The sequence below is a fragment of the Ictalurus punctatus genome, chromosome 1 (assembly GCF_001660625.3).
Source record: "Ictalurus punctatus breed USDA103 chromosome 1, Coco_2.0, whole genome shotgun sequence".
NCBI classification, from domain to species: domain Eukaryota; kingdom Metazoa; phylum Chordata; class Actinopteri; order Siluriformes; family Ictaluridae; genus Ictalurus; species Ictalurus punctatus.
This window is the reverse complement of record NC_030416.2, coordinates 9,583,085-9,610,811: the sequence shown is the minus strand read 5'-3', so window position 1 is coordinate 9,610,811 and position 27,727 is coordinate 9,583,085. Positions and strand designations below refer to the sequence as shown.

The following is a 27,727-nucleotide window of genomic DNA, read 5'->3' as shown; positions in this document are numbered from 1 at the left end:
AGAGGTTTCTGGTACTAGAAGGGTACTTCAGGTTCTACACAGAAACCTATTTATCTGAGTTTCAACCAACGTGTCCTTGATTGGAATTTTACATTACATTGGTTACAGACAAGCAGTTTGGGTAAATTTGGCTTTATTAGTTGAAATGTGAAAAATGAAAAGGTGCAAGGTGTAACTTTTCACAAGTTAGCATTCAGCAAGACCACAGAGTAAGCAGAACTGAAAAATAGCACGTTGCTATTTTAAAATAGCCGTTTGGTTTGACGGATTTCGTAAAAAAACAAAAAAACAAAAACAAACAAACAAAAAACAAAAAAAACCCCACTACAATAAAGACGGTTTATTCTGCTCCCTGATTCTATTTCCAAGCGCAGAGATTTTAGCATTATCCATAGTACTCATCGTACTTATTAACTTATTGCATAATGCAAGTATCTAAACAGTACCATGAATATCTTAACTGTATGTACTAAAATACAAGTTATTGTTCAGCTCTGTGCCAGTTTTACATACACTTCTTATGAGTAATTATCACTGTAAGACTTTTCAAATGAAAACCTTCATACAGTTTTGTAATGCAAATAATTACTGCAAGATGGACGTTTTATGTCCTATACGTGGACGAATATTTAAATATGTTGTACCACGTGACAATATTTTATTTATTTTTTTTTTTTACATCTGTAAAACAATCCGTAATGTACAAAGTGTAAAAAGCTTTGCTGACAGTGCAAGTCTACCCTATAAAATATGAACTGGTTGGGTGTAAGAATATTAATTCCTTACTTTCTCAACACATCTCAAACTTTAAACACAAAGCTTCCACAAGAGCTTCCCACAGAAACAAAATTAATAAATAAGCAAAACACATGTACCAAAATCGGAAAAAAAAAATATTATAGTACACTGTAAAGAAATCTGAGCACTGCAGGGACGAAAAACTACATGCAGAAAATTTTTTATAAACTTATATGTAAGAGTCTGACTTTTTAAAATGCTGCATACTCTTACACACTAACCCAGTCTATGGATGAATATACACCATATGGTCAAAAATATGTGGACACCTGACCATCACACCCACATGTGGTTATTCCCAAAAAGTTGGAAACACGCACTTGTATAAAATGTCTTCGTACGCTGTAGAATTACAATTTCCCTTCACTGGAACTAAAGGGACCAAACCTGATCTGGCACGACGATGCCCCTGTGCACAAAGCGAGCTCCATGAAGACATGGTTTGCCAAGATTGGTGTGAAAAACGTTCAGTGACCTTTATAGAGACCTGACCTCAAATCCACTGAACACTTTTGGGATGAACTGGAATGCCGACTGCACCCCAGGCCTTCTCGCCTGACATCAATGGCCAACATCACTAATGCATATGTGCACACAAATGAGCACAAATCCCCACAGCCATGCTCCAAAATCTATTGGAAAGCCTTTCCCGAAGAGCAGAGGTGATTATAACATCAAAGGGGGGAGGGACTAAATCTGGAATGGGATGTTTAACAAGCACATGTGTGTTATAATGAAGTGTCCACAAACATTTAGCCACACAGTGTACATTCCGTGAAGCAATAGCAAAGCAACCCTATCTCTGCAATGAAAAAGCTAACCTATATTAAAGCTTGTTCTATTTTACGTGGTTGACAGATTCATGTTTATGGGCAATAACAGACTAAAACCTAAAAAAAAAAAAGAAAAAACAACTCAAAGTATTGGACCACTCAGTCAATAACAGGAAGTGTCTCATTTCTCACTCTCTCTCTCTCTCTCTCTCTCTCTCTCTCTCTCTCTCTCACACACACACACTCTCTCTCTCTCACATTTACAGCTTGGAAACAGTTGTACAGTAGCAGTGCTTAGACTTCCTTGTTTTGAATCAAACAGGTGCATGTAAATGTGGAACCCTCATATTACTTTACACTTCAGAGGAAGAACTACACAACATACTTTAATCAAGATCTTGTCTATATTGCTAACCCTTCGCCGCTTTACCCCTTTTCCTTCCACTTCCCCCTCTTTTCACTTCATTCCCCTCTTTTTCCCGAAGCACAAATTTCCCCATTGCCTCTGCTGCAAATCCCTTCATCTCATTCTCTAGCTGATCATCATCATCATCATCATCATCATCATCATCATCATCGTCATCTCCATCTGCCATGTCTTCCAAAATGTCCTCCACATCCTCCACAAACTCGCTGAATGGTATCTGGTCATGGACGAAGACTCCGCCAGTGAAGAACTCGCCGATCAGCTTGCTCAGTTCCTCTTTTCTGGAAGTTTGGTCCTTGGGTCCTAGAAGTTTCGTCAAATAGCCCGCGAGGAACGCCTCAAATGCCCGTTGCGAAACAGGAGCAAGCCCCTCCTCGTGTGCACAAGCTGTCACGTCTGCGCACCCTTCTGTCGAGCCGTAATAGTGACGGATCTTCTCCCTCTGTTCGGCCCAGTAGTCGACGTGCACGTGGTCTTTGCTGTGCTGTCTGTCACTGTATGAATGGTGCGATGCTTCATGTTTGCCTTTTTTGCTCAGCTTTTCCTCTTTTTTATGGTTCTTGTCTTTGTATTTTTTCTCCTCCTTCCATCCTTCTGCTCTCTCTCCACTTTTAGGCTTGTCTTTCTGTTTCCCACCCCGATGCTTCCCCTCCCTTTCTTTTCTTTCACTGTTTCCGTCGTGATGATCTTTCTTGCCTTTCCTAGTTTTCTCCTTTGGGCTTTTATCGCTGTACTTTTCATCACCTGATGCTCCTCTCTCTTTGTCATCACCCCATTCCTTTCTCTCTTTCCAATCCTTTTTTTTTTCACTCGTCTCTTTCCGTACTTCATCCTGACTAGCTTGCTTACCCCTCTTCCATTCTTTCTCTTCTTTCCAGTCTTTTTGCCCACTCTTTTGCTTCCATTCCTTATCTTCTTTTCCTTTCTCTCGTTTTTCCCACCTTCGGTCAACAAATTCTCCATGTTTCTCCTTTTCCCACTTTTTATCTTCCTTCCTCTCTTTTTTCCCAGTCCTTTCCCTAAGCTCTCTTTTTTCATCAACAAGCTTCCAACTTTGGGCATCCTCTTGCTTGTGGTCTTTTTGCCCGTTTTTCCCTTCTCCCTTACGCCTCCCTTTCTTGACTTCTTCTTTCTCCCACTCTTTATGGTCCTTTGTGCTTTTTCCCTTGCCTTCTTGCTCATCTACCTTTATGTTCTTGTCCTTCTTCCATTCTTTCTTTTCTGTCTTAATTTCTTTCTCTTTCCTCTCTTTATCCCAAGCTTTTTTATCCTTTCTCTCTTTCCTCTCCTGACTACTAGGCATCTCTTCATGTCCAGCAGAGGGCGTCACAGCTTGCACAATCACTAGAAGACAGAATAAATATTGATCAGAGAAAAAGGCAAACAAACCAGAGTGACATTGAGCCTTAATTAATCCGCCAGTGCTTGGGCTTTGTACCTGTACTCTGAGTGAGCTCCGTAACTTTCTCTTTTAGACGATCCAGCTCTTCCTGCATAGCTGGAAGTGCTTCAAGCTCCTTATTTACTCTCTCACTCTCTCTCTTTACCCTTTCACTCTCTTGCTCGTACTCTTTCTGAAGGGCAGGCAGTTTATCCAACTCTCCTCTCATCCTCTGGTTTTCTGCTTCCAGCTCCTCCCTCCTCAGTCTCTCCTTGGTGCCTTCCTCCGCTTGCAGTTGTGCAGCCTTTAATTCCACTTCCTGTTCCTTTGTTTAGGAAGAAAAAAAGATGGAAAAGAATGTAGAACATACGAGACACTCCAAACAGATGGAAAATGAAAGTACATGAAGCTACCTGAAGCCTTGCCTGTAAGCTTGCAATTTGCTGGTTCTCCTTGGCCATTTTGTCCAGTATTTCTGGTGGCTGGACACCTCCAGGTGCATCTCCTTGAGCATCAGGATTCAACCACTCCTAACACACACACACACACACACACACACACACACACACACACACACACACACACACCTCAATTTCCCTATTGTTTCAACTTTTAATGCAGCAATGTTGGCAACTATATTATCAGTATATTTTTAATGATAAAAACCATGACTGAAGCACACCATGGCTGCGATCTGAAATCACGTACTGTGACAGTATCTACTGCATTCGATTCAATACCCAATGCTCGGCCGTTAATAAAGTACGTACTGATTCGTGTGTATAGTATGAATACAATCCAGACATACTACATCTGCCATGTTGAGGCGGTCATGTGACCTCCGACTTAATAAAGAGCCATGCTGACGTCTGCGATTTTTTTTTCCGACAGCTTTTCTGCACCAGTCCCGCTGCCTTATGGGATCGCACAGTGTCCATTGCTTCCATACTGCAGAATCTCGGCAGAAGCAGTAGGTCATCCTGGTATTTCTTGACTACTGATTTACGAATTCGGATATACTCCTCATTTGGTGTACTGCTTTTCACCTACTGTATAGTAGGGTAGTAGGGATATTCAGATGCAGCCAATTCTATGCATAGCATGACATTTTAGGATCATTTTTGTTTTCCCATGTAAAATAAGCTGTGAGCTCCTCCTTGCCAGATCCTTGAGAAAGGACACTGTGTAACGTTCTCCAACACTGATTATGCTGACTACTGCAAGTCAATACACATTCATGGCGGTGTCCCAAACGGCATACTACACACTAAACTAAGGCACAATTGTCTCGCTCGACACTGCTTTTAGCACACAAAAACCCACTGTCCTTGAGACACAAAACAGTGCTGTGTATATATATATATATATATATATATATATATATATATATATATATATATATATATATATATATATATATATATATATATATATATATATACATATACACACACACACACATACATACATACACACACACACACACACAATGAGAACAAGAACTAACCTTTTTTACATCTGGATAGTTCACATCCTTGGCATCTGCATCTCCTTCTAAGTCAAAAGCAAAATTTTTAGTAAATGATTTCCATTCAAGACACCAGCATAAACGGAGCTATATCATAAAGCACAACATTAAATAATTGTGTACACCATGTAATATTAAGGAGGTACATCTCCTCCAGGAACACCTTACATTTTAGAGTAAACATGCACACAGAAAGTACACATGCAAAAGTTAAAAATGGATTCGACCGTTAGACACGTCAGCACACTGTACTTCCCAGGTTATTTCATATTCTTGTGTAGAACGAATAGTTATTAAAACAACTAGAGTAAAATCAACTTCACTTATATTTGCTTATTTACACAGATATATTCATTCTTACATGATATAAACAAGGCCAGTTAACACTACAAATGATTTGTACATTCACTCAGGTCATGCAATTCAGGCAGACTCGCTGTATATGAACAGCGTTGAGAAAAATAATCATAGATTTACATTAATTTTCAGTTTCTACAGACAGTCCGTATTGGATAATTAGACATACTTACCTTCGAATTACACTTATGATTGATTTTCTTCCAAGTACAGATACCATATAGGTACACACTGTAGGTATACAATTACTGACTTGCAGCCTCTTCTTCTCCATCCATCAATGGAAAAGGACCATTCATATCAACAAGATGGTCTCATAGTAGCGTGTGTGCAGTGCTGATATAAGTGTATATAAGTGTTGCTGTTTATACATCATCATCCATCCCTTCTTCATCGTTTTATTTCTGACCACAAGACTATTTCTGGCTGGATATCTTCAGTTACTGGACTGTTCTCAATCCAGAAGTGAAAAGTCTGTGTCTACCGGCCAAATAATATCTGGCCAGTGGTAGTCCCTTTCCACTGATTGATGGGGGAAGAAGCAAACTAATGAACTGTGGGTAGTAACACAGGAGCTATAGTGACTAATTATATATTGTTATATCTAACTATATGGATGTATACCCGATAAATGTCCAGTGCCTGGAGATACAAGGTAAGTGTACCTTAAAGACTGAGTGTTTCTTCAAAACAATATTTTTGTTCATGCTGCTCTCCACAGTACATCACATGGCAAACTGGTTGGTTCTTCAAGTTTCACGGTCATTGACAACAGCGTTTTTTTTTTTTTTGTACTGTACAATTTAGAGATACTCTGGTTACATATGGTGCATGATTTAACTGCATGAAGACACACAAAACCTCAGCACTTCCTATAACTGAAAAAGTACTCTTGTAACCACTGGATGTGATGGAGTAGTACATCACTATGTAAATTTTTAACAATTGGTTGCTATAAATGTTTAAACTTACATGGGGTCAAATTTTTTATTGAATACCAATTCATATCATACTTCTATCAAATAAATAATAATAAAAAAAACAAAAACAATAATCACTGCTAATATTAAAGAAATGACTGGCGAATATTTATTTAATTGCCATGCTAAGCCAATGAATCCAATTAAACAAGATTGAAAGACAACAAGTTTAGAAGAACGGGCCAAAATCACACCTGAATACTGCGGCCAATTAATTTCTTCATACAGGAAGCGTCTTGAAGCTCTCATTACAAACAAAGGCTTCTCCACTAAGTATTAAATAAATTTCAGTTAGTGTGTTCAATACTTTTTTCCCCATGTCATTCCACTTTATTACACATAACTTCATTTATAGACCTTAATGTTGTGCATTCTTTATATTTCCGGATTTCTTGAGTCAATAATGATGTCTGGTGAAAATTTCAAGTGAATAGCGTCATTGGAAATATATTTACTGAAAAAAAATGTTGACGCGTTCAGTACTTATTTCCCCCACTGTACAAAAATGCTGAGCAGGCCCAGTTGACCTTGATTTTGGATGACAGAAGAGAAGAAAATCGCTATTCATTACTTTGGCCAGATAAGAGCGCAAGTCAAAATGACTGCTCGACTGGCTTGTGTTTAAATAGGAGCAGTGATTAAAGTGATATCTGCATTGAGATCTATGGGGGGGTGGGACGGGGGGAGGTGGGACCCAACTGTAAATAAGTTTGGAAACTGGTTGAGCGTACACGTTCAATGACCGTGATTCTTTTGCATTAGCGCGACATGTAAGGAAAAACAGAACCAGCTCCAGCTCCTCAGGTGACTGAGAATGTCAATGCAGGGAGTGGTTTCTTCTGGGATGACAATATACCCCTCACATCCCTGTACACAGCACACGAAGGTTTACTGAATGATTTGATGAGGATGAAAATGTGTTAGGACACACTCTCCAGCACTATCATCAAAACATCTACTTAGGAAGAATTGTGGTGGTCCGTGGTGGTCTAGTAACACCTTACAGGACACCTTATGTTGTTTATCCCCCCATTAATCATTTTAACGTCTCGATATTTTACTTTAAAAACAATAGTGCTTAAATCACAGGAACTGTTCCATTTTCTTACATTTCGGTCATACACACATGAAACTGAAGAATCACCCACCTAAAGCAACATGCCAATCAAACTGATCATTACCCATCAACACAGGCATGCATTACACTTAAATCACTCCATTCATCCATTTTCTCCTTATAAATTTACACAGGCGCACACACACACACTACCTACCATCATCCAGATCCATGAGAACACCTGCAGAATAATACAACCCTGTCTCAGCAAGCCCTTTCTCTCAACCAGGAAATATTCATGTTTTATCGATTAGAGTCTGCATTCCGTGTTAAATATTTACCAGAAAAGAATAAGGTGCCCAGGCCTAGAAGGATGAGCGCTCCAAAAATGCACTTGTTCAAGCTGAACCCGATGTCTCCTTCTCCTTCTCTCTGTGGATGTCTGAACTGCTCTTCCTCACCCTCCTCCTCCTCCTCGTCCTCTCGATGGTACAAAGGGGTCAGGACAGAGAGATTCCTCCTCCTTAGACCATCACCCTCGTTTGCCTTCTCTTCTGGCTTACACTCTGCATGGAAAAAGAGACATTTTATTCTGTAAGTATTCTACAGTACATATACTCACCAACCACAATATTAGGAACATCTGTAGCCCTGCACGTCGATGCAATTGTCTAATCGGCCAATCACGTCGCAGCAGAGAAATGCAACGGCAGTTGTGCGGGCAGAAAGATCTTGTTGATGAGAAAAGTCAGAGGAGAATAAACAGAGATTCAAGCTGACAGAAAGATAGGAAGAGGTGATCTACTGTTGTAGCCGATACACCTCAAGATTCAATGTGTTGTGCATTCTGAGATGCGTTTTTGCCCTCCCGGTTATAAAGAGTGGTTACTTTAGTAACCGTAGTCTTCCTGTCAGCTCCAACCAGTCGGTCTAGTCTTCTCAGATCTCCTGCACCGACATGGCATTTCCACCCACAGAACTGCTACTTACTGGGTGTTTTTTGTTTTCTGCACCATTCTGGGTAAATGCTAGACACTGCCGTGCGTGAAAATCCTCGTTTTGATGTTTAACACAAACATTAACTGAAGCTCCACCATTTCATACATTTCGCTGCTGCCACATGATTGGCTGATTAGATGAGCAGATGTATTAAAGTGGCTGGTGAGTGTATTTGTTGTATTAGCAGTGTTAAAATGCAGTGCCAGCTAGGAAAATGCCAGTATCGGTTTAAAGCATATTACAGATTTGTGTAAGTATTTCAGTGACACATCCTTGACATTTCAGTAATGGCCACATTGAATTTAAGCATTACTGCAGAGGTATGGTTTAATGCTGCGACAAACCCTTCAATTCCAACTGATTAATGCATCATTAGTGCAATTATCTTCGCAAGCAGTACTGGTCCATCCTGAAACGCTGTGGTAATCTTGCTCTGCGCCATAATGCTGTAATGCTTTGTGGATTGAGGCTATGCTTTAACACAGAGACCGAGGGCTTTGCTAGATCTGGTTCTATTTCTGGAATTCCTCAGGGCTCTGGAAATCAGTGTGCCTGTGCAGCTGTTCCACATCCAGCAGACACCCAGTTTCTTGAGTCGATAAGAACAATGAAACCCTTTAATATGTGCTATTTAATATTGTGTCAGGGTGCCCAGGCAAAATACTCCTCAAACGGTCAAAATGTTTTCTCCAGGGCTGGGCGATATAATATCGATGTTGTGATATAATAATTAAACAATACACTTTTCTGAGATACCGTTGGTATGGTGATGTATATATATTTTTAAATTAATTTGACATTTTTAATAATTGCAAACTCAATGGCACTGAATGGATGACGATTTGACGTACATTTTTTCAAACTTAATTATCTCTGTAGACATTAAAGAAAAGTATTGTCGAACTCCGTTTTAACATTTTTTTCCTACTGTTTTGCAGACAGTTCATTAGCTAAATTATATATCGCGATACATTTGTCATATCGCCCAGTCCAAATTTTATCCGATGCTGAACTTATGAGAATCTTTATATTGCCAAAGATAATGGACTTTTAAATTAAAAATAGCTTAGCATGGGCGGCACAGTGGTGCTCACCTCACCGCTCCAGGGTCCCTGGTTTGACCCTGAGCTCAGATTACTTTCTGTCTGGAGTTTCACGTGTTCTCCCCATGTATGTAAGGGTTTCCTCCAGATTGTCTGGTTTCCTCACACCTCCCAAAACCATGCCAGTAGGTGGATTGGATAAGATCAATTGCCCCTAGGTCTGAATGAGTGTGTGAACGTGTGTGCCATCCAGACAGATTCTCCGCATCCACCACAAATGTAACCTGGATAACATATCTACTGAAGACGAATAAATGAATGGTTTATAAATAGTAAGCAGATAAAAAAAAAATAAAAAAAAAAGTAGTTATATAGATGAAAATCTGACACTGTGTTTAGATATGTCCACATACTTTGCCTTGAGTATGCAATGTCTGTTTCTGGATGTTTACCAACGTGTCATAATTACAGCTGCTTATGAATAAAATGATGTAGATAATTGCATTAGGCTGAGTGTATTCGAAAAAGGCAGGAGTACAAATATTGTGCAGCTGCTGCAGGCAAACTGTGCTTATATTATAAATATAGTGCAAAGAATTTACATCTAAGCAAGTGCAAAAATCTTGAATATAGTTAAAATTATCAAGTATTTCCTATTATACCGTTACCATAAATCAAATATAAGATTATTAAACCTATTTCCAGTTTTTATTAAATTTTTTTTTTTTTTTTTTTACCAATTTCAAGCATCACATAGTCTTGTTCTTTTGGCAGATATACCATCTTTTAATTTTAAACATTTATTTCTAGAACGAAGCAAAATTATCTGCCAACAGAATAAGAAAAATGTAAAGGTTAATACGAGCCAAAATGTCTCGAAATGGGTTTAATAATCATCACTTGGTACGGTGTCAGTTTTTGCAGTGTAGCACAGACAAGATGCACAGAGTAGATCATCAAATCTATAATCCTATTTCAGAGCAGCCTAATATGTAGAACAGATCAAGCTGTCTGGCGGCATTCAATCATGCAACTCCTGAGCACTCCATACCAGACCTGTCAATATCCGTCACTCTCCATTAAGTCCAGCAACCACAACTTAAAGAAGAACATGTAAAAACGTTACATTCCTTTTGTTTGGGTTAGGTGCATGTGTAAAACTGGGACGTTTTTGCCGCGTGACTTATTTCTCACCTTCTCTCAGAGTCTTCCTCGGCTCACCCTTCTCTTCCCCGTGTGAAAGCCCCTCTTCTTCTTCTTCTTCTGAGGCTCCAGGGAGTGATGCGGACACGGGTGAAGGGCTGATGTGTGTGTAAGAGTCAGAGAATGATTCTGTATCAATAAGCGGTTGGCTTTCAAAGCCGTCACCAGAGGCTCCTGGCTCTTCAAGGTCAGTGGTCAAGGAGGTCAGGTTTTCAACATGAGCAGGGATGCTGGACGCAGTGTCCTGCTTCACAGAGGTACTGTGTAAAACAGCTGCGGTTTCACTGCTCTCTAGTGGCGTCACCTGGAAAACGATACACAGAACTATCACACCCATGCAAAGTTTAATTCTGCATGCATCCAAGTATATTTTGTAAACTGAAGTCAGCGACCCCCACCCCCCACCCCCACTATATCACATGATCAAAAACCACAGATCACTTTCCTTTATGCTATTTTATCACTTTTCTGTATCCCACATTGTTTATTTCACACCCAAGGGACAGAAACGGGGACTAAATGCCACAAACCTGTGGAGGATCAGGAGGGTGAGTTTGCTCTGCGGGACTGTCCGAGAGCGCTGATGATTGTGTGGGAGCTGCATGCACTTCTCCCTGACCTTCAGACAGAGGACCCATGCTCTCTACTCCAGACTCCTATAGAAATAAAACAGATCAAACTTTGGTTTAAATTCCATAACCTATTTTCCTCAGCCCACTCCATAACCCATTTTCTCAGCATTTAACTGCTAATATTAACATCGTTAAGGTTTTCGTCTACCAATCATTTGCACACAAGACCTGAACGAAAGGGGCGGAACTAAAAAAAAATGGCTCAATGATACAAAAATGGGTTGGTACATGAATAGGCGTTGGCATAAAAGGAAACAAATCGGTTAAATTATAAAGTTACTCAATCTACTGGAACTTTGGTGGTCTGATTTTATCAGTATATGCAATTTCAGACCGAGATATTATACTCTTCCTGCCTGAAACTATATGGAGGCAGTTGACAGTTGAATCTGGGAACCAGTGCATTGTTTACTAAATGCTAATACTGCTTGTAGCTCCATGTAGCTTTGTAAAAAATTCTGGACATACCTAATGGTGCTCTTTTGACTACAGAATCTTGCTGCATGTATTTATAGAATAATAACTGAAGAAAACTATTCACTTAAACATTTAGAACAAAGCATGTGGCCCAATGACATCAACTAGTCCAGAGAGTCTAAACTCTAGTGCACTGTTACAACAAATACAAAGTGCATCCCAAATCTCAAATTGTTGCTCCCTGATTCCTGATTCTATGTGCTTCATAGTTATCAGTGCTGATGTCTGTAGCTGATGACCAAAACATTGTGAGAGCGGTGAAGAAAAACCCCAAAACAACAGCCAGTGACATCACCAACAATCTCCACAGGGCAGGGGTGAAGGTATCACAATCCACCGTTCGAAGCAGACTTTGAGAGCAGAAATATAGAGGCCACACCACAAGATGAAAACCACTCATCAGCAATAAGAATCAGAATGCCAGATTGGAATTCACAAAGAAACACAAATGAGCCACAAAAGTTCTGGAACCGAGATTAACCTCTACCAAAGTTATGGAAAAAGGCCAATGTGGAGAAAGAAAGGATCTGCTCATGATCCAAAACACACAAGCATGGTGGAGGTAGTGTCATGGCTTGGGCTTACATGGCTGCTTCTGGAACAGACTCACTAATCTGTACTGATGATGTAACTCATGATGGTATGGAAATGCATCCAATCTATTTGGGAGGAACTTCATCATGCAGCAAGACAATGATCCAAAACGCACTGCCATCTCAACAAAGGACTTTATCAGGGGAAAAAACTGGAAGGTTTTAGACTGGCTAAGTCAATCACCAGACCTTAACCCAATTGAGCATGCGTTTCACCTCCTGAAGAGGAGACTAAAGGGAGAAACCGACCGAAACAAACAACAACTGAAAGAGGCTGCAGTAAAAGCCTGGGCAAGCATTACAAAAGAAGAAACCAACAGTTTGGTGATGTCAGTGGGTCACCGGCTTGATGCGGTTATTACAAGCAAGGAATATGCAACTAAAAATGAAGTCAAATTTACTGTTCCAATAGTTTTGCTCACCTAAAAATCAGGTGGTCTGCCACCAAAACGGTGCCATGTTGTAAGTTCTTTAACACATCTAGATGTAAATATCAGGAAATGAAAGCTGACATTCTGATCAGTCATATCATATGCATCTTTTGATCTCAAACATAAAAACAAAAGCCGGCCTTAAAACATAAAAACGGCCTTGCGAATGGGTGAGGCAAGGAATCGACGACGAACGTTTAAAGAACGTCGGGAGTACCCACAGACTTGCCAGGCCTACCTTAATAACAGAACACACACACCTTTACCTCTGGAGCAAGAATGGTCCAACTGTTGCCATTAGTGCTGCTGTTGTCAGCCATCGCCCCCTGATGGCTCTGTTCAGCAACTGCAACACACAAAAGCAATCAACATCCCTGAAGCCAGGGTAGGTAACAGAGTAGCAGATTCATTTTCATGCTCTATCGCATACCTGAATGCTGAATGACAAAGCGCTTTGTTCACTGATATGATAATGAATCAGGAGTTAAAGGAAACGAACAGGCCTTTAACACAATGGAGAGAAAACAGTGTGGTTAAAGTCTCCTACAGGATTGGAAGTTGCTGGAAATACTACTATCTTCATTAGTATTTATCTCACACTGCGCTGTCAGCTACACTGGGCCTTTCCTTTGGACAACAAATGTTTTGGCAGAGACCTGGGTAACTAAGGCGGTCACTGACAAGTGCGAAAAAAAAAAAAAGAGAGAGCATTTCAAAGACGGAAGCGGAAAACTCTTTGCATCAATGGAGACAAACAAAAAAGTCAGAGTTACTGCTGAAGTCTTTTTGGTGTCTTTTCCAACTAGTTCATTCATTTGAGGTTACGACTGATCCCTACATTTCAATACGTGATGATCCCTATATTACTGATATTCAAACGTTATCAAGCATATTTTATAGATGGTAAAAAAAAATTTAAAAAATACTTTTTTTTCTTAATACTGAATTTATTAACACCACAGCTCTCCAAAAAACTAATGAGGTACTTTGTGACACACTTCACACTACATTAAGGATCTTTTTAATCCTTGTCACAGTAATTTGGGTCTGCTAATGGAAACTCCCCCTTGAGAGGTTGGTAAATGTAGCCCTGGGCTGTGATGGGAACTCAGGATATAGTGGAATTAGATAAAAGCTAAAAATAATGCAGTAAGAAAGGCTGCTCTATTGAGCTGAAAGCTTAATAGATTCAACCATTAAAAAAAAAGAGGTAGACTGTAGAATAAAAAACTAGTGGGGTTACATCTTGTATATATTTTTCCATCTTCATCATCGGACTAATAAATTGTATTGCCAGTTTGTATCCATACACTGTGAAGGTCAACTTGAACAGCAAATGACATATTCATGTCTGTCCTCTTAAAGATGTTTGCATATTTCACGCCAGCTCAGGCTGGATAACGTCTCGGTGTACATGACATATTTCCGTATGTACTACTTCATGTGTGTATACATGTATGTAACACCAGTCAAAAGTTCTCATGTATTCCTACAGTATAATGTTATGATTTACCCTTACAATGTAGAGCAGGTATTTCCCCTGTATTTTGTGTTTATAACTACTGTAATCAAACTAAAATATTCTCTGATGCATCATTTTGATTATTTGGTAGAAAAATGCTGAAAGAAAAAAAAACAAACAAACAATAGAAACAGTCACAGAAAGTTTAACGGTTTCCACAACAAATACCATGACAAACCATCAACTAATCATTAAAATCATTAATGGTCCTTAAATGGGATCCACTAGACATAACATGCCACCAATAGAAGGCAACAGGGATCATTACAGTTTCCATTAAACCAATACAATTCCCATTATAACCATTACAAAAATTCTTTTTTATTTCAGCAGGGAAGAATTAATTCACAAAAACGTCTGAGCCTCTGCACAATTTCCCGAGCACCATTACACAATACTGGATTTTGTTTCGATGCCAGGGCTGAAATTTGGTATCGAATTTACATTTACGGTCGGATCGACAGATGCAGACGGCACTGCGGTACACTTTATTTCCCTGTGCCTGCGTGGGTTTCCTCCGGGTTCACCAGTTTCCTCTCACCTTCAGAAAACATACAAAAGAAATGGTGTAGGAGGGGACGAGTGTATGCACGGTGCTCTGTGATGAACCGGCGTTTCCAGCTAGAACATATGGGATAGGATCCGGATCCTTGGTGACCTTGACCAGGATAAAGGTGTTTCTGAAGATTAATGAATGAATCAATCAACTGATGCAGACTGAAGTCACTGACTGTTCAAAATGATATAACAGACACCGAATATATACCTGCGCTATTACCTGCGCATGGAGATGACGAATGAACGTGTGGTCAATTAGATGGGTCTGTTTCCATAATTCCGTTTTTTTTAAATAAATAAATAAATAAATAAAATAAAATTAAATAAATAATTTAAAAAACACACACACAATAGGAACCATAACAGACATTCTAAATAGTTTACATTACAAATACCATTACAAACCATCAGTTAACCATTAAAACCATGTTCATTAGTATTACTGGTCCTTAATTGTATACACTAGATATAACATGCCGCTAATAGACGGCAACAAATGACCAGTAGAGACCCACAGGGACCATTAAAGTTTCCATTATAACCATTACAAATTCTATGAGGGTTTCTATTGTTTGTTTGTTTGTCAGTAGGGTATCTAGTGTTGCAGCAGAAAGCAGGCAATTCACAGAGATGTCAAGCTTTCTAAGCAAAACCTATATTCCCATATCACATATTTACACTTTAATGGAAAATAACTTTACAAGCTATCATTTACCTGTCAAAAAAACCTCACCTGAGTGCCTCAACGTTATTCTGTCTGTTAATCTGTCAGAACACTGCCTTTAACGCCCTTCACTTCCCATCTCGTCCCAGCTCCCACAAAATGACCAAAAAAGGTAAAAGTTTGTCTTAACATCAAGTCTGCTGGAAACCGGAGGTATTTAAGAGCTCTATCCCAAACCCCCTACTGAACCCAAGTGTCCTACATCAGGGAATGAAATAAACCCTTCAACAGCCGCAGTACTATTTATGTACACCGTTCAGCCAGTGTGTCAACGCACGAGCAGATGTGAACGCTATAAATAATACTTTAAAATGGCGACTTCACAACAAGAAAGCGAATTTGGATAAACTTGAAGTTTCTCTGTCCTGCATAATTAACTTTTAGACTGGACTAGATTGTGTGCACGACTGGTGGAGTGTGCTCAAGTCAACAAAGAGCCTTAAACGTGGGCCGAATTCCAAAAAGAATCCTACTCCCTGTGTAGGCGCACTAACTCAAACATAAACAAACGGCTTTCTACGACTTTTGTAGTGCACTATAGAACGGAAAGAGCCTCGTTTGGGATACAATCTTATAAACCCAGCCAGTGCCGGAAATGAAGGCAAAGTTTGCGGATATGCAAAACTCTAGAAGTAGGTTACACAACACAAGGCTGTTCCAGTTCATCTTTTTTTTTTTTTTTTAAGGCAATATTGTAGCTGCACGAATATAATAATCTTACCTCAAGTCCTCTGAAGCGTTTTAAACCCCGCAAGTCTTCGAATAGTTTCTAGCTACTCCCCAGCTCTCCTTCTGGACTTCGCTGCTCTACCCCAATCGCAGCGGATAATTTCCCAAACGCCCCGCCCCTAGACACAAAAATGCACCAATCACAAGCCGGTATAGACCATGCTTCAAAAAAACCAAACAAAACTGACAAGCACAGGTGTCAAGAAAGAAAGAAAGAACAAAAAAACACACAGATAGCATCCAATAGAATCATTCAACATCCAATACACGAGGTATTTATGTAATTAAAATAATAGGTTTTAATTTTTACAGCATTTAGCAGACACTTTTATCCACTGGAATCTCTGTTGAAAAGATATCCTGTATTACACTGGTGCAAAAGGCCACATATAAGAATAATATAAGGCTAATTGATACATAAGATTTCATGTGAGCGTTATCTCATCATGTGTGTGTTTATGGAGCTGCATCATGCTTCTTGCTTGGTCATAGGGGTGCCAGGTCCTTTGTGCGAGGAAAAAGATAGAGAAGTTGATGTAGTGAAATAGACCAGTCTATGCAAATACAACAGGCAGCCTGAGGATTATTTGCACTGAGCATGTGAACAAATATGTTCCCAGCGCCAGTATATAATCCACGTGTTATTATTGCGTGTGTTATTAACACACACACACACACACACACACATACGTACTTTTTATGGCTTTGTTGACTATTTAATTAACGACGACAAAGTCAAAACATGACCAAGGCCCTTGTTGCATGGTTACTGAATTTGGCTGGATGCCAGTGCTAGGACGAGTCCTGGTGGATCCAAACTTCTTTCATTTCACAATGTTGGAGGCCAGTGTGCTACTGAGAACGTTCAAAGCTTCAGAAGTGTTTTCATGCCCTTGACCACAGACGTCTACAGAGTGTTCTTTTGGCTTAAAGTCTTGGTTGCTGTTCTGACATGAACTGTGAATTGTTGGCTCGTGTGTGTGTGTGTGTGTACACAGGTGTGTGCCTTTCTAAATCATGTCTAATCAGTTGAATTTGCAACAAGTTCTGCAGACATCTCCAGATAATCAAAACAAACAGGATGCACTTCAGCTAAATTTGGAGTGCTTTAATCAAGGGTCTGAATACTTCAGATATCTCAGTTTTTGTTTTTTAAGAAGAAGAAGTCTTTATTGGTCACATAAACATTACCACACAGTGAAATTCTTTTCTTTGCATATCCCAGCATGTTAGGAAGCTGGGGTCAGAGCACAGGGTCAGCCATGATACAGCACCCCTGGAGAAGAGAGGGTTAAGGGCCTTGCTCAAGGGCCCAACAGTGGTAGCTTGGCAGTGCTGGGGCTAGAATCTCCAACCTTCTGATCAGTAACCTAGAGCCTTAACTTTGAGCCTTTAACGTTGAGCCATCACTGCTCTAAAAGCCCCCCTGTCAGGATGCGCTATTGTGTGTAGATTAATATCCTAAATTGTACTTTTAATCCATTTTAAATTCAATATATAACACAATAAAGTGTGAATTTTTACCTGTTTTCTTTATGTATATTTTAATAAAAACTTCTTAGAGTGCCCTTTTTAACAAACAGTTTTTTTTTTCTCCAACATATCCAACAGTCTTTACGGAAGGCTGGAGAGATAATGATCGTGACACAGGATGGAATCGTCATCCTTCCCAATAGCCCCAACAAGAGCTCACTGTGATGGCAATCTTAATGAAAGAGAGGTGATGACAAAATCTCTGAGTGAAGTTTCCTCTTTATTCAAGGCCAGGAAAGCATATACATAAATCTTCCAAATTACTAAATCCAGATTTTTTTTCAAGTCACACGGTTTACATACTAACCAAGTAAATTACATGCTGATTATATATTGTTACATGAGACAAATAATTCTTATTGTATTGGCAGTGGTGAAGGAGTTAAATTTTTTTTTGTGTTAACACAAATCAATGATCTCTAATCACATCTTGTGCTTACAAGGCTCATGGTCTTATTGTTTGTTCTCATTCCTATTATTCATACATGTGCCACTCAGGATCAAACCATTGTGTCAGAGTCTCTCCTTCTTCATCCCAACAGGAATTATCAGTAGACCTGGTGACCTGGTGCCTTAGTGGCCCAGTCCAAAGGTTAGAACGTTTGCCTCACACCTCCAGGGTCCGGGGTTTGATTCCTGCTGGGGCCGTGTGTGCGGAGTTTGCATGTTCTCCCCGTGCTGCGGGGGTTTCCTCCCCCAGTCCAAAGACATGCATGGTAGGCTGATTGGCATGTCTAAAGTGTCCGTAGTGTATGAATGGGTGTGTGAATGTGTATGTGATTGTGCCCTGTGATGGACTGGCACCCTGTCCAGGGTGTACCCCGCCTTGTGCCCGATGCTCCCTGGGATAGGCTCCAGGTTCCCCGTGACCCTGAAAAGGATAAGTGGTACAGAAGATGGCTGGCTGGCTGGATGGATGGGTGGAAACTTTTAGGTTGTATCTGAGGATGCAGTTCGAAATGCTTTCATCGACCCCTTGTCTTCCACCATATTAACAGGTCTACAGTCCACAGCAATCCATTTAGCTATCGCATTTGTTCGTTTTTCTGATGTAGACTTAATCATTTTGTGCTGCCTGATCTCGGTCAGTGTGGTTTGGAGGTGTGTGTTGACTGTAGCAGCCGGGTTGTGTTAACTGTAGCGCTCGCTAAAACATGCTTTGAGTTCAGGCTAGAACTGCTTTGATGGTATGCAAATTACTTATTATAGAAAGTATCTGGTCTTATCAGTGCTTCCATCTGGATGTGTTTTGAATATAAAATTTCCCTTCAGACGGCCAAACAGAGCTTGCTCGTCACTAAGCAACTGCATGCAATGTAAGATGACGTACTGGGGTGGGCGGGGCGGGGTGGGACAGGGTGCATTAAATGCGTTAATCGTTTTAATGCATTATTTTTGACATAATTAACTGCACTAAATTAACGTGTTAAATCAACAGCCCTAATTATTATTATTATTATTATTATTATTATTATTATTATTATTATTATATACTGTAGTTGTTTATCTATTTGACTGGTCCAAAACCTCAAGAACTCAAACGCAAATAGACATATAAGTAATGCTAACGTGGACTTAATCAGTCCCTCCAGGATTTTGCGATCACATAAATGAATGCAAAATCAAGCAAACTCTGAAAGATTTGGAGGACCTTGCAATTTTGCAAAATGACCACTCTAAATCCTGTATGGACTGATTAATCTGTTGTATGTTCTGAAATTTGTATTTAGGACTAAAAAGCTCCATGTCTGCAATAAATAACCAAAACATTATTGTACACATTTAAATAATAAGCTTGGTATCTGAATAATTTTAGTATAGTCAAAGGTGCTTCATGTCACTTATTTTTACAGTTGAAAGAGTTCTTGGCTGCAAAAAGTTTTAAAATTTTAATATTAAGCAAGGTAATAGAATAAATGATAATAATCACAGCACAAAAGTGTGGCAAGCTGTGTAGAGAAAGTGCTTTTTTAATGAAATAAACAGTTAAGTATTCTTTAATGGCTCTGTGGATTCTCCTTGAGCTCTCGACCCATAATATTGCAGCACTGGCCTGTTTTCCATTTGTAGTACCCAGAAGCTGAAGCACAAAACTTCAGACCCTGAGTGTTGTGTTCAATAGAGTGGGACAAAAATGCTCCATTTATTGGAATCTGAAACATACAGTATGTTCATGAGATGAGTGGAAATAATGGGTGAAAAGAGATGGAGCTTTTCATTGTAAAAGAAAGAAAGGGAGGAGCCGAGGGAGAGTCCTAGCAGCATGCCTTTCTGAGACAAACAGAACTAGGCAGACCGAAGAGAAGACTTTGGTAACTGATGTCTTTATAAGAATGGGGGTAATATCTGAGATTGTGAGTATGTTACAAAAATCTGTGTTGAGACTTTTGGACATATCGTCCATGTTATTAGGAACATCTGTACACCTGCTGATTCGTGCAATTATACAATCAGCCAATCATGTGGAAGCAGCACAATGTATAAGATCATGCTGATACAGTACAGGTCAAGAACTTCAGTTAATGCTCAGATCAAACATCAGAATGAGGGAAAATTTTTTTAACTTTGACCGTGGCATGGATTTGGTGCCAGATGGGCTGCTGTGAGTATTTCAAAACCTGCTGATTTCCTGGGATTTTCAAACAACAGTCTCTAGAGTTTACACAGAATGGTGCGAAAAACAAACAAAAAAAACCATCACCTGGTCCTTTCCAATCTTCAACTGTCCAGTTTCAGTGAGTCTATGCCCATTGTAGCCTCAGATTCCTGTTCTTGGCTGACATGAGTGGAACCTGATGTGGTTTTCTAGCCAATACGCCCCAAGGTCTAACTGGTTGTACATTTACGGCTGTAAAGGGTGGCAATGTGAAGACTTTCTGTCAGGTTGAACCAGTCTCGTCATTTTCCTGGGACCGCTCTAAGGCATTTCCGCTCAGACAACTGCTGCTCACCAGATCCTTTTTGTTTTTAGAACCATTCTGTGTAAACTTTAGATTGCATTTGCATTGCTCTGAATTAAGCCAATAACCCTGTTATGTTACATGAGATATGGTGTGAATACTAGAAAAGTATTTTTCATTATATTTTACTATTCAGATTCCAGATGGCAGAAATGTGACCGATTTAATAAGCAGATGATGGTTTGCTTATTGGCTTTGTACTTATTTTGGAATAAATAAAATATTTTTTATGAACATGGTGTCTGGTTTAAAGTGTACGAGTCCAGTTGATCGAAATTAAAATTGTACACTGAGAATGCTATTAGGTTTTACTGGAAGGCCTTTTAGCACAGCCAAATCCTAAATCATTGTGAGCTTTAATATTTACATGGTAAAATTGATGCTTAAGAAAGTTGGAATAGAAATATTTTTCTGAGCTAGTGGTACAGTGGTAAAACTGTCAAACGGCCAGCCCCCGAGTGGAGCAACAGAAAAGCATTTGCCCTATCTTCTATGCACCAACTACATTAATATTGTGTCGTGTGTTATGGTTTATGACAGTATCGTGTGCTTTGCGTATGTGTTACGACAGTGTGTTGGAATTTTGACAGGAGGTAAAAGCAATGATTAAATGAATGAAAGAATGAATGAACGAACGAAGCTGCACTCTTGCTCTTTTATTTTTTAAAAACATAACGCGATCATCTGAAGTTCAAATCCTAATGATACCAAAGCCATCAGTGGCTGGGAGCTAAGGGGAAAGTGGCTGTGCTCTCTGGTCAGGAGACTCACTCTCTTCTGTCAATCACAGCAACGCTAGTCAATCACGAGTGTCTGTGAGCTCATGTGTGCGGAAAAGGGTAGTGGCACTTTCCTCCGAGTGTGATACACTGCCCTGTGATCTAGAACGAGCAAGATGCAGTTGGCTGGATTCACATGTCTCAGAGGACGCGTGTTAGCCTTCACTCTCCCTAGTTTGTACCTGGGGAGTGATCGGGATAGTGCTAGCAAGTGGGTGGGAAATGGCAGATGACCAAATTGGTGGAAAAGGGTTCATCTAAGGGTTTCCTGTTTGCTAGGTAATTCCCATTGTTGCTTTAGGAAAAACCCCAAATTTATTGCATTTGGAGTTGTACACACAAAATACAAGGCTGTTTCTTCATGTCATGGTCAAAGGCCTCTGTTGTCACAGCTATGACAAGTCGGTTATCCTTGATTGGTCTGCTGGACAGTGATGGGAACATGCCACTTCACTCAGGGACACTGGAAAAGAAGCAGAGGTCAAAATAGCTCAATTTATATATTTCCAAGTATTTAATTAACTGGCAACATTTTTATCTAAAGCATCTGAACAGCTCAGGAGTAGATTTACAATCAAAGAACAGAGCTGAGCAATTGCGGGATAAACGTCTTGTTGCCAAAGGACTGCAGTGGCTCTCTGGCAGTCCTGGCCTTTCAACTCCCAGAAATTTCTCTTCTCTTATTGGCAGGCACAAAATACATTTCTCCCCCAAAACAATGTGTCTTCATTTTATTAGAGCTCCATCTAGTGGAACAGCCACAACCCCATTTGATATTGTTAAAGAAGTATTAAAAGAAAAAATATGTAATTTCTACACTCTTAGGAAAAATTGTCTTATCTTATAACCCCAATGGGTTCTTTGGCGTGTCTCACTGGAGTTCTCTAAAGGGTTCTGTGTAGAAAACTACATCAGCGGTCACTTTTCAGACAAGAAGAACCTTAAGCTACAACCATTAACCATCCAGTCCACCTTTAAGATTTTTATTTATTTATTTATTTATTTTTAAAAAAGGAGTGTAAACAGTCTATAGGAATAAGCCAAGATTTCGGCTTATGTAATTGGTAAAATAGCTAAGTTACTGGACAGAAAATTCAATACCAGAGCCCCAACGTGGTTATCGTATTTAAGACACTTTTCCAGATCTGACCTAATGTTGTTAAGAATGTAGATCTAGTTAGCATATTGATAATTAAGAATATATGAAAAGGATTTGAATATAACCCAAGGTGATAATTTATATTAAAATATAATATAAAATATATTAATCTGACAATCAGGATATTTCTTCACAATGGCACATTGATTATTTTACCTTTCAGAAAGTTCACTTAACAATTCGGAGTTAGCTTAACAATTAACTACTTGGGAATCAAAAAATGAGAGGGTTTCAAATGTGTTATCTTAAATAATGTTTCAAGATACAATTGTCTTTTTTAACAGATGATTTACAGTATACCTTCTTTAAAATCCTGACAGTGGCTTTAAATTATAGATGAAATTATGGAACGTCGTTTGCATTTTGCTTACCTCAGGCAGCAGGCAACTCAGCATCACCATCACTCTCAAATTAAGAGGCAAAGAATAAAAGGAGAAAAACAAAGCCCTCACTTTCCCAGATCATCTTGGATTCTCATTCATTTGTTTCAGTCCAGGATCTCTTTTATGCACCAGCAGCAGAGCAAGAAGTAAAGACACTCTTTCAAAGATTGGATGACCCCATAGGAGATGTTCCCTCCCAGCAGCTTCTTTCCAGGGCCAAAGCCATATGCCAGGTCTCTCAGATTCTGGCCCAGTGAGGCAGGCACAGCCTGCGCCAGGGGGCGCTGAGGATGCATCTGGTGCTGATTCCCCGCCGAAGACCGGAAAGGATGGCTGAAAAAACGGGCAAGAAATTTGCGAAGGGTAGTGTGGACTTGCGTTCGATCCTGAGTGATAAAGTTCTCCAGTGTGACACTGTACAGTGATTAAGAGAGTCGAAAACGAAACCACCTTCTACCTCCTCCGTATCTGCTGTGATCTACACACACAGTCCCTGAATGATCTCAGCACTATTTCTGCATCTATATGTTATATTCAGCTCATGAACATTCCAGTGGACCATGCACTTTCTACTATTCTCTGACATTATATTGTACAGTCATTAAACCTTTAATCTCCCTATTGTGCATCTTTAGTTCATCTTTTGTTCTGGGAAAAGATCCTGAACATGTTTCTCAAAACATTTACCCAAACACATGATTGGTCCATTCTACCCCGCCCAGAACTGGTGCCTTTTGTTCTAATGTGATTTAGGAAGCCATTTATGGGCATCAGTGGCATGTCCACTGCGTCCATTTCATGACTAGTGCAAAAGCTTTGAATACTCACATTGTTCTTTCCTTCCTATGCAAGTAGGATGTTTAAAACAGAAGGGAATGTTAACCATACGCATAGGGGAATAGCAAATTTATACAATCAACTCAGAATTACTGGCTTCCTTCATGAAAATGGGCCAAAGCAAACATGAAAAGAGGGATATTTGAGCTTGAACATATGGGAACACTACAGTTTTAATATAACAGCATTATTTTAAAATGTACACTTTTCATTTTTCTGTTTCAAAATTACTGGCACCATTTGATGTAGCTTTTCCTGGAGGAAAACAAAGAATACTTGGTCTCTAATGTCTAAATTGTATTGTTAAAATGTAAAGTTCATTATAAATAGTCACCTGGGAGGCCTAAAATACTACTGTTTAATAAAGAATGTCTTCAGTAGAAGGATTTGAGTTACAGTAAAAGGTAAGCAGTTTTCCCATATTGTTGCAGTGGAAAAAAATTATTGTGTAATATATATTTTATACAACATTTGCGCAGATTTGTGCCCATTCTCATGAAGGGCACCAGTAATTTTGGAGTTGACAATAATGCACTACGTGCACATACTGTTAATCATGTGAAATGTGAAGAACTGCAGATTTAGGAAAAAAGTAAGCCAAATTATAAAACACACTCAACATCTGTATTGATAATGCATTTATATATGCAATCTATAGTTCAAGATACACATGTAAACATGTATGCCAAAAAAAAAAAAGAACATTAAAGGCATATTAAAATAAATCAAAAAGAAAAGGCAACATAAAAAAAAAAGTCTTGTGCTGGTAAGGCAAAATAAACCTTTGGCCAAGAAAATGCAAAAAACAAAACAAAAAAAACAAACCACTATCAGTCATAAGGTGAACACACGCATGAAGAAGAAAAAAAAAAGAAGAAGAAATAAACCACTGTAACTATAACACAAAGACTGCAGAGGGTTTCCATGCAACAGTGTGGAGTCTGTGAGGCACCCACACCCCTGGGTAGACCGCACTTGGCACTGCACCAGTCACTTTTTTTTGACACACAAGTGTTGAGTGAAGAAGTCAAATAATTTAAGACATCAAACTGAGCCACAGACAAGAATCTGCCTGCCCTACACATCAATGCCAATACTCTAATATTACCCACTGTGTCTAATACAGATCCACTCCTAATTAACTAATTATGATGATATCATGTTTCCAATTACAGAATTCTTTGCACTTGAGTGGTACATTTGGTGATAAACTCAAACCCTGCAGTGAATATATGCTTTAGTAAATCTATAAGAAAGAAGTAAAAAAATCATTTTTAATTGGTTTCTTGCTTCTTCAAATCAACGCTGACATTCATAACAAGGCGGTCTGGCTTTATCCAGTCTGGGTCTTGGATGAGCTTACAAGAATTATAAACATTGTGATATGTGATATCTATGTACAGTTTATGAAGCTGGTAAGAAAACTATATCACAAGCAAGAAACATCATGAAACAATATCTAGAAGTTTTCATTAAGTCACAGCACAGCACGAACACATGAGCACTATTTACCAGCAGGATTAAGAGAATGTGCAAGGAAACAACTAAGATTACCATCAACTAAAACCTGGATCAAACTGAAACACACTTGTGTAGGAATTCCGGGAAGAAAACGTTATAAACTCGGAACGCCAATGAAGTTCTTGAGTTTTCATCTTTACTTCGACTGCATCCTAATTTGGTGGCTTTCTCGAGTGAAAAGGCACAATTCTAATAGGAACATAAAAACAGGAAATGATGGAGTGTGTTTGTTCCTTGATTATAGGGCAGTGATGATAACACATTTCATATGAAATGAATGTTACTCTAGTTCAGAAATGTGCATCATATGCAACAGGGTGTCATATTTGGATTCATTTTAGCATCGCTATCTGTTTTTTTTTTTAATTATTATTATTATTATTATTATTATTATAATTATTTTACTTTTATGTCTCCTCACTCCTTTTGAGTCTCATCATTTTTAAACTTCAACTCGAGTACACACGGAGATAGATTGTCAAGGCGAACATGGATAAAAGTGAAATATACAGCTAAAAAAAAAAAAAAAAAGGACAAAGTTCATGATACAGGTGCTCTCCAAGATGACATCACCACAACAGGATATGCGTTACGGCGAGGACTGAATTCATCTCCCCTTTTTTGAGTCCTGATGAGCTTGGAGCAACTCTGTATACAGTCTCTCACTCTTGGTCTCTTTCATCAAGTCCATTCTGTCCAGACTGTAGGGTTCTAGATGTGTGCTGTGTTTCTTTTGATCCCCATCTCTGCTCCTTGCTGGGTTCATCGTTTCAACGAAAGTAAATATCTCTCTCTTTTATTATAAAAAAAAAAAAAAAAAAAAAAAAAAAAAAAAAAAAAAAAAACAACCCAAAAACAAAACTTCATCATATGTATAATCTACAGTATATAATCTATTCCTCTTTGCATATAGAATGATATGTGGCTTTGAAACACTCCCAAATGGTGAATGGGAGATTTATAGGAACCACTAGGGATGATTTCCAAGTAGTATCCTGTTTATTCTGAAGAATATGTTAATTCTAATGAATCTACCAAAAAGAGTGGCTGAATGAGTTCCCACTACTGTAATTTATATCTACTTCATGACATCAGCATCAGAATTAATGGCTAGCTACGTGTTGGTCTGTACGCAGTGATTCTGCTGGCTTTATAAACCAGAGCTCTGAGAATGAATGAACGAACGAAACCAAAATACCAGTCTTTCGAGTCTCTGATTCACTTCACTTCTCTTCGGCAGTGGATGACCTTTGGAGTGTTACTGAGGGTTATTTCAGCTGAACCCTTGAATGCCCAGACATCTCACGCTTAACTCATACATGCCATTTTGTAGGGGACGCGACATCACATTACACCAATACCTATCCTACACCAGTCTGTTGGATTTTCTTTTTTTGGCTCGTTTTCCCCATTGGAGTCTCGCTTTTATTCTTACAGCTTAATCTGTAGGCTGTGAAATTCTCTTGGTCCATGAGTCCAATGATCGCATCACTTCCAAGCTTCATTATGGATGGACAGAGCTTACTTTTGTTACTATTTTTTTCTTGTTGTTGCTCATCCTCTCTGCAAAAAAAGTGAGACAATCTCTGGAAAAGTCTAATTACAAGAGATTGAGAAGGAAGGAGACACCATGGCAGAAGAAGAACAGTGTGTGTGTGTGTGTATAAGTGTGTGTGACACTTAGGCTCTGCGTTCCACTGGTTGCTGCAGGCACACCTCACTTCCGGCAGATACGATTGGCAGCCGGTTGTCCATGTGATAACTGATCAGGTGACTGACGCTTTCAAAGCGATGGTCTTTGGTACGAACCTAGAAAAGAGAGACGAGAGAGGGAGGATGAGACGGAAATCAAAAACAGCCAGCCACGCTGGTATAGTAACAACATCCACAATAACATTGCATTGAATTTTGGAATATGCCACATAACCCATGATCATCATAATCACATGGCTTTTAATGAATACTCAAAATCTCTTTGAGATAATCATCCCCCCCCACCACCTCCTCCTTTATCCCCTCATTCTCACCACTCCCTCCGGATCCACCAGCAGCAGGTGTTTGGGTTGGCCTCCTTGCTGGCCTGTGAGCACGTACTGGCCTGGTGTGGTACCTGACTCACGCACAAGAAAGTCGCCGTCTTTGCTCAGCAGCTTCTCTGCCTTCTTGCGGCTCAGGGAACCGTGAAACCAGGGCTCACTCTGCAGCTGCTGAGCCAGAGGAGGCACTGAGCCTGACACGCTGAGGGCATCATCAAAGGGCTCTGTAGATAAGGGTAATATATAAACAATAAAGCTTGACGACGTGTGCTTTTATAGGAAAATAATGAATGATGGCTTGGTGCGA

At 39.4% G+C, this 27,727-nt stretch overlaps 3 protein-coding genes across 19 annotated transcripts in view; all 3 read right to left on the bottom strand.

Annotated features, from left to right (window-relative positions):
- Window positions 1-116: 116 nt before the first annotated feature.
- pbxip1b (pre-B-cell leukemia homeobox interacting protein 1b) lies at window positions 117-16,344 on the bottom strand. Of its 15 annotated transcripts, none has more exons than XM_017468578.3 (11): window positions 16,205-16,300; window positions 13,110-13,182; window positions 12,940-13,025; window positions 11,077-11,202; window positions 10,538-10,850; window positions 7,643-7,867; window positions 7,519-7,542; window positions 4,887-4,933; window positions 3,793-3,909; window positions 3,437-3,704; window positions 117-3,342 (listed from the first exon to the last, which is right to left on the bottom strand). In XM_017468578.3, exons 3-11 carry the CDS (start codon window positions 12,997-12,999, stop codon window positions 1,982-1,984), a joined length of 2,541 nt encoding a protein of 846 aa, XP_017324067.1. In that variant the 5' UTR covers window positions 13,000-13,025; window positions 13,110-13,182; window positions 16,205-16,300; the 3' UTR covers window positions 117-1,981. The 15 variants fall into 15 exon arrangements, with proteins under 15 accessions (XP_017324067.1, XP_047010807.1, XP_047010774.1 ...); XM_047154851.2 differs by having other exon boundaries at window positions 12,946-13,025; XM_047154818.2 differs by lacking the exon at window positions 16,205-16,300 and adding an exon at window positions 15,493-16,157.
- Window positions 16,345-21,048: 4,704 nt separating this feature from the next.
- lenep (lens epithelial protein) lies at window positions 21,049-24,369 on the bottom strand. The gene is made up of 2 exons (XM_017468765.3): window positions 23,015-24,369; window positions 21,049-21,947 (listed from the first exon to the last, which is right to left on the bottom strand). Exon 1 carries the CDS (start codon window positions 23,320-23,322, stop codon window positions 23,131-23,133), a length of 192 nt encoding a protein of 63 aa, XP_017324254.1. The 5' UTR covers window positions 23,323-24,369; the 3' UTR covers window positions 21,049-21,947; window positions 23,015-23,130.
- Window positions 24,370-24,486: 117 nt separating this feature from the next.
- The window catches only part of shc1 (SHC (Src homology 2 domain containing) transforming protein 1), a 42,658-nt gene continuing 39,417 nt past the window's right edge, over window positions 24,487-27,727 (bottom strand). For all 3 annotated transcript variants that reach the window (XM_017468679.3, XM_017468697.3, XM_017468670.3), the window contains 2 exons: window positions 27,412-27,644; window positions 24,487-27,193 (listed from right to left, as the gene is read on the bottom strand). In XM_017468679.3, the coding sequence (XP_017324168.1) occupies window positions 27,065-27,193; window positions 27,412-27,644 (362 nt within the window). In that variant the 3' untranslated portion in view covers window positions 24,487-27,064. The remainder of the gene's footprint in view (window positions 27,194-27,411; window positions 27,645-27,727) is intronic.

Excerpts from the sequence above, each read along its gene's own strand:
- pbxip1b (XM_017468562.3), bottom strand. The coding sequence starts at position 12,999 with ATGGCTGACAACAGCAGCACTAATGGCAACAGTTGGACCATTCTTGCT. Across the intron at positions 7,543-7,642 it reads GGGCACCTTATTCTTTTCTG|GTGTTCTCATGGATCTGGAT; the intron begins GTAAATATTTAA and ends ATTATTCTGCAG. Across the intron at positions 3,910-4,886 it reads ACTATCCAGATGTAAAAAAG|GAGTGGTTGAATCCTGATGC; the intron begins GTTAGTTCTTGT and ends TGTGTGTGTTAG.
- lenep (XM_017468765.3), bottom strand. The coding sequence starts at position 23,322 with ATGCATCCTCAGCGCCCCCTGGCGCAGGCTGTGCCTGCCTCACTGGGC.